Source organism: Colletotrichum chrysophilum (assembly GCF_026319265.1).
Source record: "Colletotrichum chrysophilum strain AFK26 chromosome Unknown scaffold_79, whole genome shotgun sequence".
NCBI lineage: Eukaryota > Fungi > Ascomycota > Sordariomycetes > Glomerellales > Glomerellaceae > Colletotrichum > Colletotrichum chrysophilum.
In genome coordinates, this window is record NW_026517366.1 from 176780 (window position 1) to 190041 (window position 13262).

At 51.7% G+C, this 13262-nt stretch overlaps 4 protein-coding genes and 1 non-coding gene across 5 annotated transcripts; 1 reads left to right on the forward strand and 4 right to left on the reverse strand.

The window, feature by feature from the left end:
* Window positions 1-254: 254 nt before the first annotated feature.
* On the reverse strand, window positions 255-2534 carry COL26b_008791 (uncharacterized protein; the record flags this gene model as incomplete). Its single annotated transcript, XM_053181539.1, has 1 exon — window positions 255-2534. One exon carries the CDS (start codon window positions 2532-2534, stop codon window positions 255-257), a length of 2280 nt encoding a protein of 759 aa, XP_053034550.1.
* Window positions 2535-5280: 2746 nt separating this feature from the next.
* On the reverse strand, window positions 5281-9052 carry COL26b_008792 (uncharacterized protein; the record flags this gene model as incomplete). Its single annotated transcript, XM_053181540.1, has 10 exons — window positions 5281-6557; window positions 6606-6673; window positions 6721-6771; window positions 6824-6895; window positions 6947-7070; window positions 7187-7465; window positions 7521-7683; window positions 7743-8479; window positions 8531-8764; window positions 8815-9052. 10 exons carry the CDS (start codon window positions 9050-9052, stop codon window positions 5281-5283), a joined length of 3243 nt encoding a protein of 1080 aa, XP_053034551.1.
* A 59-nt stretch (window positions 9053-9111) lies between these two features.
* COL26b_008793 (uncharacterized protein) lies at window positions 9112-10122 on the reverse strand (the record flags this gene model as incomplete). The annotated part of the gene is made up of 1 exon (XM_053181541.1): window positions 9112-10122. One exon carries the CDS (start codon window positions 10120-10122, stop codon window positions 9112-9114), a length of 1011 nt encoding a protein of 336 aa, XP_053034552.1.
* Window positions 10123-11821: 1699 nt separating this feature from the next.
* COL26b_008794 lies at window positions 11822-11920 on the reverse strand. The gene has a single exon. It is a non-coding gene; the product is annotated as a tRNA-Leu (tRNA).
* Window positions 11921-12619: 699 nt separating this feature from the next.
* Window positions 12620-13226, forward strand: COL26b_008795 (uncharacterized protein; the record flags this gene model as incomplete). Its single annotated transcript, XM_053181542.1, has 2 exons — window positions 12620-12902; window positions 12961-13226. The coding sequence occupies 2 exons, from the start codon at window positions 12620-12622 to the stop codon at window positions 13224-13226; spliced, it is 549 nt and encodes a 182-aa protein (XP_053034553.1).
* Between the last annotated feature and the right edge of the window lie 36 nt (window positions 13227-13262).

Genomic DNA, 13262 nt, shown 5'->3' on the forward strand with positions numbered 1-13262 from the left:
GAAGACGTATTAATTGGCGGAGTTCCGGCGGTTTTCGATCGATCATATTTCCCGCATAGAGATTTTAGCATATAGAAGCAGGAAATACCAAGAACTTCCGCTCGCATAGGCACAAAATGGGTTAGCATTCTATTACTAGAGAGGAGTGGATTTGAGTACGTATTAGTCAGAAGAGAAATTGTCGTATTACAAAATAATATTATCCTAATGCCACTAACACTACCGCTATTCACAGACTCGCGCAAGAGATTCAGTTATGAAGATGGGCGAAGTTCGACACTATCCACCCAGGCCGACGCATCGTGGCCCTGGTTGTAGCATTCGATAGACATTTGCCACCAACGATCCTCAGCAGGATAGAATGGAACCGACTCAAATGTCTGCCACTGACCGGGGCAGCCATCAAGCATCATGATGCCAATAAGCTGACCGAGACTCAGCATCTGCATGAAACAGTTGTTGCTGTTAGTTGACCTGAAATGAGTCCGCATCACGGACTTCGCTGTCGGGTTCCCGCTCAAGAGACCTGCCAAACGCCAAGCTGGTCCGGTCGCAGGTGCATCATTGGAGCTTCCCATGTAGATGTGGCGCGATCCAGCGGCGTTGTTGTACCCGGATGTGGCCATCTCCTTGATCGTGGGCTTTGTTGCCGCGGGGGCAACTATGTCGTCAGTTCCCGGGCTGACCCAGGAAGCATATTGTACGACCCCCGATCGGTAGTCGACGAACATCTGTCCGTTGGTAGAGGCAGCGCTGTATGTCGAAGTGGATGTTTGCTTGAATGTGACGCTGTCCCATACGACATATGACGAACTGCCCGCACCGGAAGCCATGGAAGCCTTGAGATACACTTTCGCAACATTGAAACGAGGCGTGAACGTCACCTTCATGGTCTGCCAAACACCGTCGTTTGAGCTGGCAGTATTGGCGAGGACGATCTGGGTATCGCTTGCAACGTCGCTGAGGCCGACACCTGGATTCCCAACCTGCAGAGAAGCCGAAATGCTGCCAAGGGAGCCGCCAACCTTGAATCTGAGAGAGACCTCGTATACGGCCCCTTGTATGACATTGAAGGCTTGCCAAAGGTTGTCGGAGCTGCTCACCGAAGCCCCAAATGCGGCCTGGTACGAGAGCGCGTTCTGGTCCCCGGTGACGTAGGAGATGGCAGCACCACCCGTCTCGTGGACCCAGGGCTTCAAGTCGTTGTCGGTCCCGATCGACACAGAGAATGAAGTCAAATCTCCGTGGAAGTTTGCGTTGCAGGTTCCGGCGGTCGGGTTGATGGTGCTGTACAAACTGAGTCTGTTGCCGTTGCCGCAGAACTGCGTACCATCTCCCTTGCAATGTTGACTGCAGTCTGCCTCTGGAGCCTTCGTGCCTCCGAGAGTATTGCCGCAATAGCACTCGCCGCCATACTCGAGACCAAAGTATTGATAACTCTTGCAGAAATTTGCGCACTTCTCGGCCGTCATGTCGTCGGCAAACAGGATGTTCTCCTTCAAGGAACGGCCGTTGATGTTGTCGTTCCAGCATGACTGATACCAGAAACCGTTCGTGCTGCCAGTTGGGTTGGAGGTAGCCGTGATGGATCCGGGGGGAAGAGCGAAGACATTGAGACGATTTCCGTCGCCGCATAGTTCGGCGTTATTGCCTTTGCACTTCATCGTGCACTCAGTCTCGGCCACCTTTTTGCTGGCGGTGTCCAAGGAGTTTCCGCAGTAGCACTCGCCAGAGTACTCGACGCCGAAGACTCCGTAGTTCGAGGAGCTGCAGAAAGAGGCGCACATCTCCAGGGTCATGGCGCCATCAAACTTGACTGCCCCTGACAGTACACGTTGGGGGACATTGTCGGTGTAGCAACCCTGGTAGGCGAAGTTGGACACGGTAGCGGGAGATGTGGTGGTGCCTGTGTTAGAAGTGCTTCCAGGATTGTATACAGCTTTGGTATTAGGCCCATAGACGCTCAGTCTCAAGCTGCCTCCACAGGTCTCGGAGCTGGATCCAGTGCAAGTCATTGAACAGTCCGCATCCGGAGCGCTGACAGTCGGGAGGGTGTTGCCACACCAGCATTCCCGCGACCATTGTGTGCCGAAGTAGGTATACCCGGCGCAGTTGGCAGCGCATGCTGCTGCTGTCATGGAGTCGGAGGTGAATTGCTTGCTGGGAAGCACGCGGGTGTTGCCATCGGCGAAACAGCCAACATAAGGTGTGTCGGAAAGGGTCGCGTGGGTGGCAGGGAAGTACAACCAACGCTCGTAGAGGCTGATGCGGCTGGCAGCACCGCAGGTCTGCGAGGATGAGCCGCTGCAAGGCCAACTGCATTCTGTTGAAACTGCGACAACTTGGTTTTCCTCAATGGTGTTGCCGCACCAGCATTCCTTTGCGTACTCGACTCCGAAGTATTTGTAGTTGGAGCAGAAGCTGCTGCACTTTTCGATGGTCATATCATTGGCGACCAAGGTAGCGGCTCCCAGCGTACGCTGTCCATGGATCAAGTCCGTATAGCATGATTGATAGCTGTAGCCTTGGCCCATGATCGATTCCCTGAGTGCGGAAGAGCCTAGATAGCAGAGACAGAGTTGAAGAACTGTAGAAGAGGGCGAGGATGATGGAACCTCAAACTATATCGTGCTGAAAGCTTGTAACAGAATGATCTGGGACAAGGAAGGGGAATCGTCAGCCCTTGAAAGGGCTCATATACCGGCAGATGGATTGCAGTTTGAATTGCCTGGAGAAGTGACTGTGAGATTCAGGGTACCAGAGCAGTTTATTAGAATAAGCTTGTTTTGACTCTAGTCCCAATAGTCACGATGACGGCTTTTGCCTTTCTGACCCAATCGTCTGGTAGCTCTTTGCGCTAACAGCCAGCCGAACGGCTCCCAGGAGCAAAATCGACGCCTCTTTACCAATGCGGAGGGGTTTGGGCCTAGTCCAGGCTAGAATAGGGGCAGCACACATTAGGTTCTGAAGCCACACTTTATTCAGCTGATCAAGCTAAGAGTTGAATTGGAGTAAAACATTTCTCGTAGTCATCTCCACGCTCCTCTTCTGGTAGAAGGCCTCCGGTAGTTTAATTTTTATTTATCATCAGTTGCCACAATATCTTGGCGCCGAAGCTACTCAGCGTCATCCTTTTGACCACCCGGCAATTGATCGTCAAACCGGGGACTGGGACTTGCTGAACTGTGAGTCCAAGCCGGGAAATCCCAGAGCAACCTTGTTTTTTATGACCGGACCAATACCATGGATCGGTCGCTTTCTTGTTTGCATAGATGCGCACGCGATCACACTTCGCCTGCTAAGCGCCTGACAAAACCGCGATAGTCTTCACAACACCATGGGTCACCAGCGGTCCAGTTTGGAAGTAAGATATATGTATTTGCTAATATACTATCTTCCGTCCAACGCCCCCAAAATCATACGCACAGCGCTACTTATGCGACGAATCGCTTTCCGTTGCAGATGGGAGCGCAGAGAGTGTCTACGGAAACGCAGTGATCAGTTATTATTCATCTGACAATTGCGGATGTTGACTTACTGCACTCATCCTCACTAGGCTTGGGGCAAGTCCTCTGGCAGTCCTCGCAGGCACCAGCCATGACAGAGGCAGCGTAGGTGGCCAGAAGAGCGAAAACGAATTGGAAACGCATGTTGATGGTATTTGATAAACGTTCAACGTTTGTTTTGTGGCGTAGATTATGGAATAAAGTTGTGTGATAGACCCGGTGGGATGTTGCAATGATGGGATGAGATGTTGTGATGACAGGACAGAAGAGTTGCGACGAACGGAGTTCTTGTCATGTCATTTATACTCACATTTTCACATTAAGGCGTTGTTGACGTTGACGGGTATTGAGTCCGACAGTATCAATACAACTGGGGTAGCGTCTTACGCCCGTTTCAAAATATCACCGTTGTACACGGCATATTTCGTAGGTTTCGCTTTACGAAGATGTCGCTACGGCGCCTGGAGAAGTGTTGAGTGTGGAAATCAGTGCTGACTCGCTTCCTTGAAATCCGTCCGCCGAGTTGAAAGCTGCGCCACGGAGCTCACCGACAGTGGCCAATATGCCAAGCACCACGGCAGCCTTATGCATAGCACTTGGGTTTGAAGGGCGATCAAACGATTTCTTACCAAGGTGTCGGTGCTTGCAGCTGAACTATTTCTGTACCGCTTCTAGAATGTTTGACCATGGGATGAAAGATGTACTATGTATATATCTCACGTCGATTTGCGAGGACCTGCAACAGGAGCTTTCCCAATCAAATTTTCCCTAATGGCACTGCACGGCACGGCAACACGTTCAGCGCCAACATGTCTAACACCAACAGCACGCTCCATACTACGGGCGCTTGTGAACTACACGAATGAAAAAGGCCCCGTCTGAGTCTGTGAATTTAGAGTTTAAAGGCCAACTTAGACGCGTCACGTCCTGGGCGGTACCCACCAGCCTCTGGCAATGGAAAATACCAGTTTCGGTGTCGGATCTGCATCGTGTCTGGGATGTTGAGTTCCAGTTTGCTGGACTTTTTCAGCTCGCACGTCGAATCCGGTTCGTCTGTAAAACTTGAGACAAGTCGCAAGCCGTCACCGACAATAAGCTTTGAGTTAGTTGTATCGGTATTCCCGGTGTGTCACACCCCCCTGCCAGCCCCGGATCACTCCAGATCACCCGGGACCGCTCCGGATCACAGCGCCTGAGTTCCGCGGAGTACGTGGAGCGGAGAGCAACATGCTACGCGAACAAACTAGTACTCTTCAAACTGGCTGTTCGAGAAGTAGCACGGTCAATCTGACGCATTTGCATTGATATGGCACCGAAAAGGACTGTTGTTTACAAATCTGGGCAGACTTTATTACGGGCAGAACTCAGAAGAAGAACTCGACTCAGTTTCGTGAACATTCTACTGAAGACAGCAGCTCATTTGGAGTACAAGGCCTCCTGCGCTCTCCACACTTGCTGGGCCTGACGCCCACATCCGGAAGTCCCGTCAGAATAGAGACTGAGTTATTTTGTTCGTGTCACATCACTTCCGGAACAAGATCTTATGGAAAAAGGAGACAGGAACCATGAAAATGCAGATGCAACTCAAAGACTCCTGGTTCCACTTCACTCTCCGGTTCTGGCTGAAGATCAGCATGCCGAATTCATTAATCGTGCACACGGAAGTTTCGGAACTGGCCCCGTCAGCAAACAAACCATCCATTAATATATTCGAGTGCAGTGCGTCCGAAAGTCTACGAAACGTTATTGGGAAATGAAATAGCCAAGTACTTTGTCACAGCTCAGGAGGGCCGATCTTCAGGATTTTGCCATCTTGGAGAGTTACCACCATATGCAATCCCCGCAGTGCCTGTGGCCTATGAACTATAGATACCACAGTATGAGCTGCAAACTCAGTCTCAATAATCTTGGCCATCATCTCCTCCGTCTCCTGGTCAACGGCGCTCGTCGCTTCATCGAGAACGAGAATCTTGCTTGAATGCTTGCGAACGATAGCGCGTGCGAGACAGAGAAGCTGCTTCTGGCCCTTTGACAAGGCCAAGTTGGAGACGTCGGTGTTTAGGCCGCCGCTGAGGGAGATTGCTGACCACAAAGACACGTTTGTGAGGGCAGAGATGAGGGCTTCATCTGAGGGGATCTCATCAGCGCTGAGACCCTCGGTGTGTGGGAAGAGATTAGTGCGCAGCGTTCCGGGGAAGAGCAGAGGTTCCTGGGGAATGGCAATTAGACGACGACGAAGCACGTTGTTCGGCACCTGAGAGATGTCGATGCCGTCGATTACGATTGAGCCTGAGTCTAAGCCCAAAAGTTTGAAGATGGTGAGGGTCAGTGTTGACTTGCCGCTGCCAGTGCGACCGCAGATTGCGGCCTTGTCACCTGGCTGCAGAGTGAGTGATACGTCCTGCAGCACTGGCCTAGTGTCTGGGGAATAAGATGCTGTGATGTTGTTGATCTCAAGACGACCTTCGGAAGGCCAATTAGGCGGCAGGGGTGCTTGCTCCTCTGGTGAAGGGGATGGCTCAACTGGCGTCTTGGATTCAAAGGTTCTCAGTCTTGAGATGGCACCCAGAGACGTCTCAAGCTCCGTCCAAGAGGTGATGAGAGTGGCGAGTGACGAATTGAAATTAAGCACATTGTAAAGCGCAATAGCGATTGCACCAGTGCTGGTTGATTCCGGGATGGTCATTGCTAGCGAGACGAGAAGAACCGCGATGGCGCCAACAAGGATATCGAGAACCAGAGTAAGCCATCGCTGGATGCAGAACAGAAGGTAGTAAGGCCGCTGAGACTGATCCAGGAGGTGGAGTGATGAGTCGCGGAATGCACCCTGCCAGCCGAATGCCCGGATAGTAGAGATACCATCAATCGTCTCGACAAGTTTGGTCAGTAGTGGTGCCTGAGCCTGAAGGTCGAGGAATCTCATCTGTCGAGAGGTTCTCAGGTAGAAGGCCTGCAAGCAGTAAAGAGCGACGAGTAGGACAGGGATCACGGCCGCGAGGTACTTGGCACCGATCATGATGAGAACCAATCCAGCAAGACAATCCAGAACCGCTTCGCCTTGTTAGAATGCTGTACTTCCTGGAGAAAGTTGGCACTTACCGATGGAAGTCATGAATAACGCGGTTGGGAGGTCTCGGTCGATATGGGAGAGGTCTTGACTGAATCTTCTAGATGTTAGTGTTGGAGGGCATCGAGGATGCGAAGGAGACCATACCGATTCAGTAGATCGCCTGTGTCTTTAACCAGGAAGAAAGACAAAGGTGCTCTACAAATTGTCAGCTGAAACTCTACACCTCCTTTGGCTTGCTTCGACCCACCTCATGACGGTCTGGAGCAATTTCCAGTGCAGGTTCTGAGATGACTTGGGAACAATCATGACAAACATCATCCTGTACGCTCGTTAGTTCTTGTAAAGCTTGGGCTCTTCCAGTGCATCGTACCAAATATTCAGTCCAATGATAAACAAGCCGCCGACAGACATGCCAGCGTAAACGCCAAAGTACATGCCGGTGTCTGCTCCCCCGGTCTTTGCATCATTCTCGGTCCAGGACTTCAACCAAACCTCTGCCATTCCGTCAGTACCGGATCCAAATGAAGGATAAATGGCTACTTACGGGGAAATACCCGGACAAAACAGTCGCCAAACATGCCCAGCACCCCAAGAGAGCCGTACAGTCAACCAATTGACTTCAGGTAGTACCAGTAAAGGGTGGTATCTCCAGCTTTTCTCAGGAGATCCAGTTCCTTGTCGTTCCCCTCCGGTGCTTTTGGTTTCTTGTTCTTCTCTGAAGTTTCGGGGGTGGATGTGCCGCTTTCATCGTTCTTGCTGTGCTTGTTGTCCTCAATGGACAAGGTTTCGAGGTAGGCGCTATGTCGAACAGCAGTGAAAGTACCCTGGTTGGCAATCTTGCCGTCGTCGCCGAGAATGACGATATGATCACCATACTTTAGGTAGCTCACTACGGGGTTTGTCAGCTCAAGCAACGATACATTCCGCACCAAGGTATTGCTTACGTGAATGTGTAGCAAGAATGATGGTAGTTCCAAACCGACGAACCAAACCATTCTGGCCAAACACATTGTCCCAGATATGGTTTTGGGTAGAGGAATCTAATCCACTAAGCGCATCATCGACAACGAGAACAGGCTTCCTCGCATAGACCGCCCGGGCCAGAGCCTAAAAGCGCGTTAGATTCCACTACCTGATGCCTTCCAAATGCGCCAAGAGAAACTCACAACACGCTGCTTCTGACCACCGCTGAGAGACTGGCCCTTGCTCCCAACAACAGTTCCATCGCCATTTGACAGATTCGCAAAGTCTGACAGCAAGGCACATGCATGTACTACCTTATCATACCAGTCCTGATTCAGTGGCGATTGGCCGATGATGTTTTCCTTGACAGTTGAGGTCGTGAGCCATGTGGTCTGCGCACAGTATGCCACGCCTCCATCCAAGGTCTTGACGGAGCCGGCCATGGGCAGTTCGCCCAAAAGACCCTGGAGTAAGACTGTTTTGCCAGAGCCAACGCGACCAATGAGAATCGTCAGTGTTGAAGGCGGGATGCGAAGGTTGACGTTCTGTAAAATGGGCGTTTCTCCAGCCTTGATTGAGATAGAACCATCTTCGACCACAACGATATGGTCTTGATCCGAAGACGCCTTAGTTGAAAAGGTCTGCATCTCAACTCCAGCATCGCTCTCAGAAGGAGTAGGTCTTCGCTGCTCCATAGTAGTGGGGTTCTGTGAGAGGCGGTCGTTACCGACGAAATCCTCAATTCGCTCGAAACTTCCCAGAGAGGCAAGCAGACTTGGCACTGAAGAGATTAGCAGGGCCAAAGGACCGGCAATCATATCGATGATGGAGAGTGATGTGAAGACAGTTGCAATAGAAAGCGACCCTCCCGCATTGATTCTCTGGGCGAGAAGCGCGATTCCGAAGGTCACGACGGGACCAACCATGCTCGGACAATTTCCTGTTCCAGTCAGTGACGTGCTTCAAATGTAGGGTTACTGCGATATCTCACCTAGGACATTCATGTAGGTAATCATGGCACGGTACTTTTTGGCCATGACTAGCTCAGTGATTCTGAGATCCTGGATTACCTTCTGGAGGAATTCCGTCATGCCTAGCATTTTGGTCTCCTTGATAGAGCCGAGGACCTCTGAAGTCACAGTGATGCGGGTCTGGATGTTCTCGCTCCATAGCTTCATCGCCGGCGGCATCAGTTGTCCAAGTTTACTCATACCAACGGTGCACACTGTACACAATCAGTATTTCTTAGACTTCGTAGTTGCCACAGCTCCTTACCTATGATAGTGATGGCCGGGCCTACGCTTCCAAGTCCAAGCTGTCTCTGCAACAGCCAAATAGCAATGCCGATCTCTACAGGATTCGCCCAGACTTCATGGAGTGTCTCAAAGGACCTGCAGATATTCCGCACGTCGGCGCTGACCAACGTCAGAGCAGCCGATGAGTCCTCAGCTGTAGCCGTATTGGCATCGAGATTCTTCGAAAGCACAAAGGATGCGAGAGACCCTCGAACCATGGTGATGAATCGGTATAGTTTATGTTGATAGAATCCATTCACAATCTAGTTGCAAACCATTAGCACATGGACTTCCACCTTAGAACGAGCATTTTACGTACAGCTGTGCCAAGATAAATCATTGCGGTGGCTGTGATGAGTCCATAAGCCACAGACTTGGGGTCGGATCCCTTGTCGCCGTCGACGTAGGTGATGATTCTGTTGATCAGGAACGGCTGCGCAAATTTGAAGCCAATGAGAACCAGTCTAGGGAACGCCGTGGCCATGCAAGCTTTGTTGGTCGAGCTGAAGAGCGCCTTGATAAGTGCATACTTGCCCTTTCCCTTGCGCTGGTCCCACTGCTGGAGCAGGCGCTGGAGAAGCTCCTCTGATTTTAGACCCTCATCGATATCGTAGAGCGCAGCGGGTGAGAGAGTCGCCTTGAACCCCCGCGTCATCAACCCGTTGAGCCACCAGAAGAAACCGCGACCAATGATGCCGCTCGTCGTCTCGGGGCTAAGGTTCCGTAGCGCGGCAATGAGGAACCTACGCTTCCCTTGGACTTCAAGCATAAACATCGCCAGCTTTACCGTCAGTGAGGCTGTGAAGACTGCCGCCAGTTTCTGCAATCCGGGAAGAAGCCATAGCGTGCGGCATTGCACGGCATCAAATGCCAGAGAGAAGACGAGGTAAACGCAGATGATTGTCGAAGGGCGGATCGATCGAACGTGTTCGGTATGGCTAAGCACGCCGAGCGCGAGTGCATCCAGCACCCCGAGGACTGCCGCAGCGACCGAGACGCGGTTGGCGAACGGCGTTTGAGCCCACAGCGACACCAGCGCAATCTGAATCACACCAAAAGTGACGCACGTTACGATCTTGGCGGCGTTGAGGGGATGGCGGAGCACCTTTCGGCGCTGGCGGAGCAGCTGTTGCAGCCGGAGCGGGAGCGCCAAGAGCAGGGCGGCGGACGGGCCGATGTTGAGGAGCGATTGTTCAAAGAGCAGCGTGAAGTCGAAGCGGTCGCTGCACACCGATGCAGCGGGGCCGAACGACCCTTCACAGTCGGCGATGGAGGTGAAGTTGTCCATCGCTGCTGCCGGTGGGATTGATGATGGTAACGTCAAACTGCAGCAGGATGCTGTCAGACCAGACGAACTTGGTCGAACATTTAACGATTCACATGAGATGGCAGCAGGGGACACCTTGGTGCAGGTTAGCGGCGCATGTTCCAACTTCCAAGAGACTGGCGTAATCTTACGCGCGGAGATAGGCAGTGATGCCCGTACGGCAACGCAAAACGCGAAGATAGTTACGAGGCCAAATGACTCAGTTTGCGCTAGAATTGTCCCGTATGGATATCTCACAACTATAGACTATTCCGCATGTCTCAGGCGATTGTTGCCGTTTGACTCCTGTCGGAGAAATAGGCCGCTCACTACCGACAAAAACTAATCCCAGGACACGATAGATAGCAATGGGAACGATATGGAAGAATGCGTATTAAGCTCAGATAGGAAGGTCAATAACGGCTTACGTTGGCGCTGAGACGGCTAGCATCCGTTGTGTGACCTGAGGCTATGCGATCAAACTGCCTGCTGGAAAGCAGATCAGCAGTGGTTCGTGCCGAGACCCGAACGTGAGGAAAGCGGTTCATCCTGCTGCAAACCAAGCACTTGGGACACGCATGGTTACGTGTTGACTGCGTGTCAGACGACGGAGAACCAGCAGGGACCAACCGCCTGAGAGTGCCAGAGACATCCCTGTTCAGCGGTCTCTTGGGGAACTTTTGACGCAGTAAACGGGATCCTAACGCTGAGCAGACAATGTTCCCGCCTATTCTCGTTTAGAGTTAGATTGAGACCCTCTCGTCGCGGCGGAACAAGAAGCTTGTTTTGTCGAAGCAGTGGAGCGATACCGCACTAATACAGTGGCCGAAAGCGACAGTGAATTGCGGGTATCCGCTAAAATTCCTCCGTCTTACTTCTCGAAGATTGAGAATGTCCTCCGAGGCCTTTCCGGCGGCAATGACAATACCCGGCTGAGGGTTAACTGTGAAGTTGCCGTCGAGGAAAATTATGTGTTCCGTAGATCTGAACATTCGATCAACTACTGCCCGCCGTCCTTTCAAACCAGAGTCTGTTCCAACCTAGTGATTGGCCCTGTGTTGGAAATCGACAACCGACTGCAGCAGTACCAGCGCAATCATTCGACGGCTGCGTTCTAATAGAGGATGAAATCATCCCCATTGGCTATATTCGATGACCAGGAGAGATGATGGCAAGGATAATAAACCTATCAAGATCAAGACCTGACTACGTTAGTTAAGGCGAAGGAAATCAATCATGTCACAACATCGATCAGCGGCCATCTTTTCAAGAATTGCCTACTGTGTGAGGAAGGCGAGCTGCGTCTAAAAGCACTAGAATAAGTACGGTATTTCAAATGTAAAAACTAAGTGCAGGGCCAATAACAACATTATAAACAAACTCATCTCATAGGTGCGGCCAAGAAAAGGTCTGCAACGGCTCGTTACACTCGGGTACGATCTGGGGGATCACCGGGGTAAGACATAGCGGGGGTGGCATGCTTGATGCTGCAAGGTAGATTGTCGAAAATGCTTAAACTTTGATGATAAAAGTAACTAAGCAACTTTCTGCTTGTAAGACACTTCACTGCAGCTGTTGGCTTTAAATTGAGTAAGGTATGCGAAAGGAACAAAATTTCCCTTGCACAATGTCCAAAAATGACACCAAGAGAAGACCAATTGAACGGCAAAAATGCAAAAAATGAAAGGGACGAGACTCGAACTCGCGCGGGTTGCCCCACCAGGAAACAGATGTTAAGTTGACCTTAACCTGGCGCCATAACCAACTCGGCCACCCTTCCAATGACTGATGATAAAAACAGCAAAAGCGGGGACTATGGACCGCACAAGGTCTGAGCTGTCCCGCGCACCAACAGAATCATCGTGGGGCCCGCCGTCTGTTCTTTGGTCGCGCGCAAATTTGCGAATTTGGGCTTGAAGGACAGGTCTTTCTCTCAGGAGCCATTTCTTGTACGGTGGTTCCTTATGTTGATGTGTAGTCTCAGATGAGCTCGCGTGAACATGAGAGTTGGAAGAAGTCCATCTTTTGGCGCTGGCGCTCGCGTGCACAGAGGGACGCTACAGCGCAGAGGACCAGTAAACGCACTGGTGAGCGAGCATTTGCAGCCGGAGGGTGTCGACACCTAACTAAGGTACATCAGTTTGGATACCAGAGACAATAGCTTGGATTCTATCAGAAGAGAGGAAGGAAGAGTCTTGTAGTGGATGTTCGAAGAAGCTATTCCGGTATCCAGAACTTTCTCCGCACATTCCGGTGTACGTTCAATCACGTATGCAGGACGTCATCACACGCTAAGACGAACCAAACCCCAAAGCTTGGCTGCCCCTGTCGATGGCATTCCAGACGCCGTCTGAACTGTCGATATTTGACTCTGAACATCTCAGTAAATCTCACCACATGCAGTTATCTCACTGTTGACTTTGAAATCGTCTTCTTCTGACCCGAACACCCGAATCCCCAAAAAGAGCAATTTGCAACCATGTCTCGCGATTCCCTCGCTGCATTCCGCAAGTCGCCTTCCTCAGACGACCTTGCCGCCCTGGCGGAGAAACATCTCGAACACGACCTCAAAGACTCAGACCGTGACCTCCTCAAAAGTGCAGCTGCCAGAGTCAGCACCCACGCCACGATAGGGTCCGTCGTTGGTCTGGGGCTGGGATCCTTCCTCGCCTTTCGGCTGAGACGGGCCCGGGCGGACATGTTTGCGGCGTTCCGGGCAACTGAGAAGCCCACCCATGTGCAGTTTGCAAGTGGAAGAACAGGTTTGTCAAAGCATACACGTATGTAAAAGTTGTGAATGTCATGCCAACGAGTGCGCAGAGCCTATCCCGGATGTCACAGACAAGATGGCCCCGACTAAAGCGGGCGACATCGCGGCTTATTCGCTGCTAGGGCTTGGGAGTCTGTTCCTGGGCGGCGAGCTCGGCTTCGTCTCGGGTACCGCTTCCGCTGCGCGAAGTATTAGCAAGGACCCTGAGGCTCGCGCGAGGATCGAGACTGCGTTCCGAAGGTTCAGGGCAGATGCTCTCAGGAAAGAGGCCGATCGCTTGGATGGGGGTGAGAAGATCCTAGACAAGATCTTTTGATGGGGGGAACTTTGGTTGATTTCATTTCAACAGAGC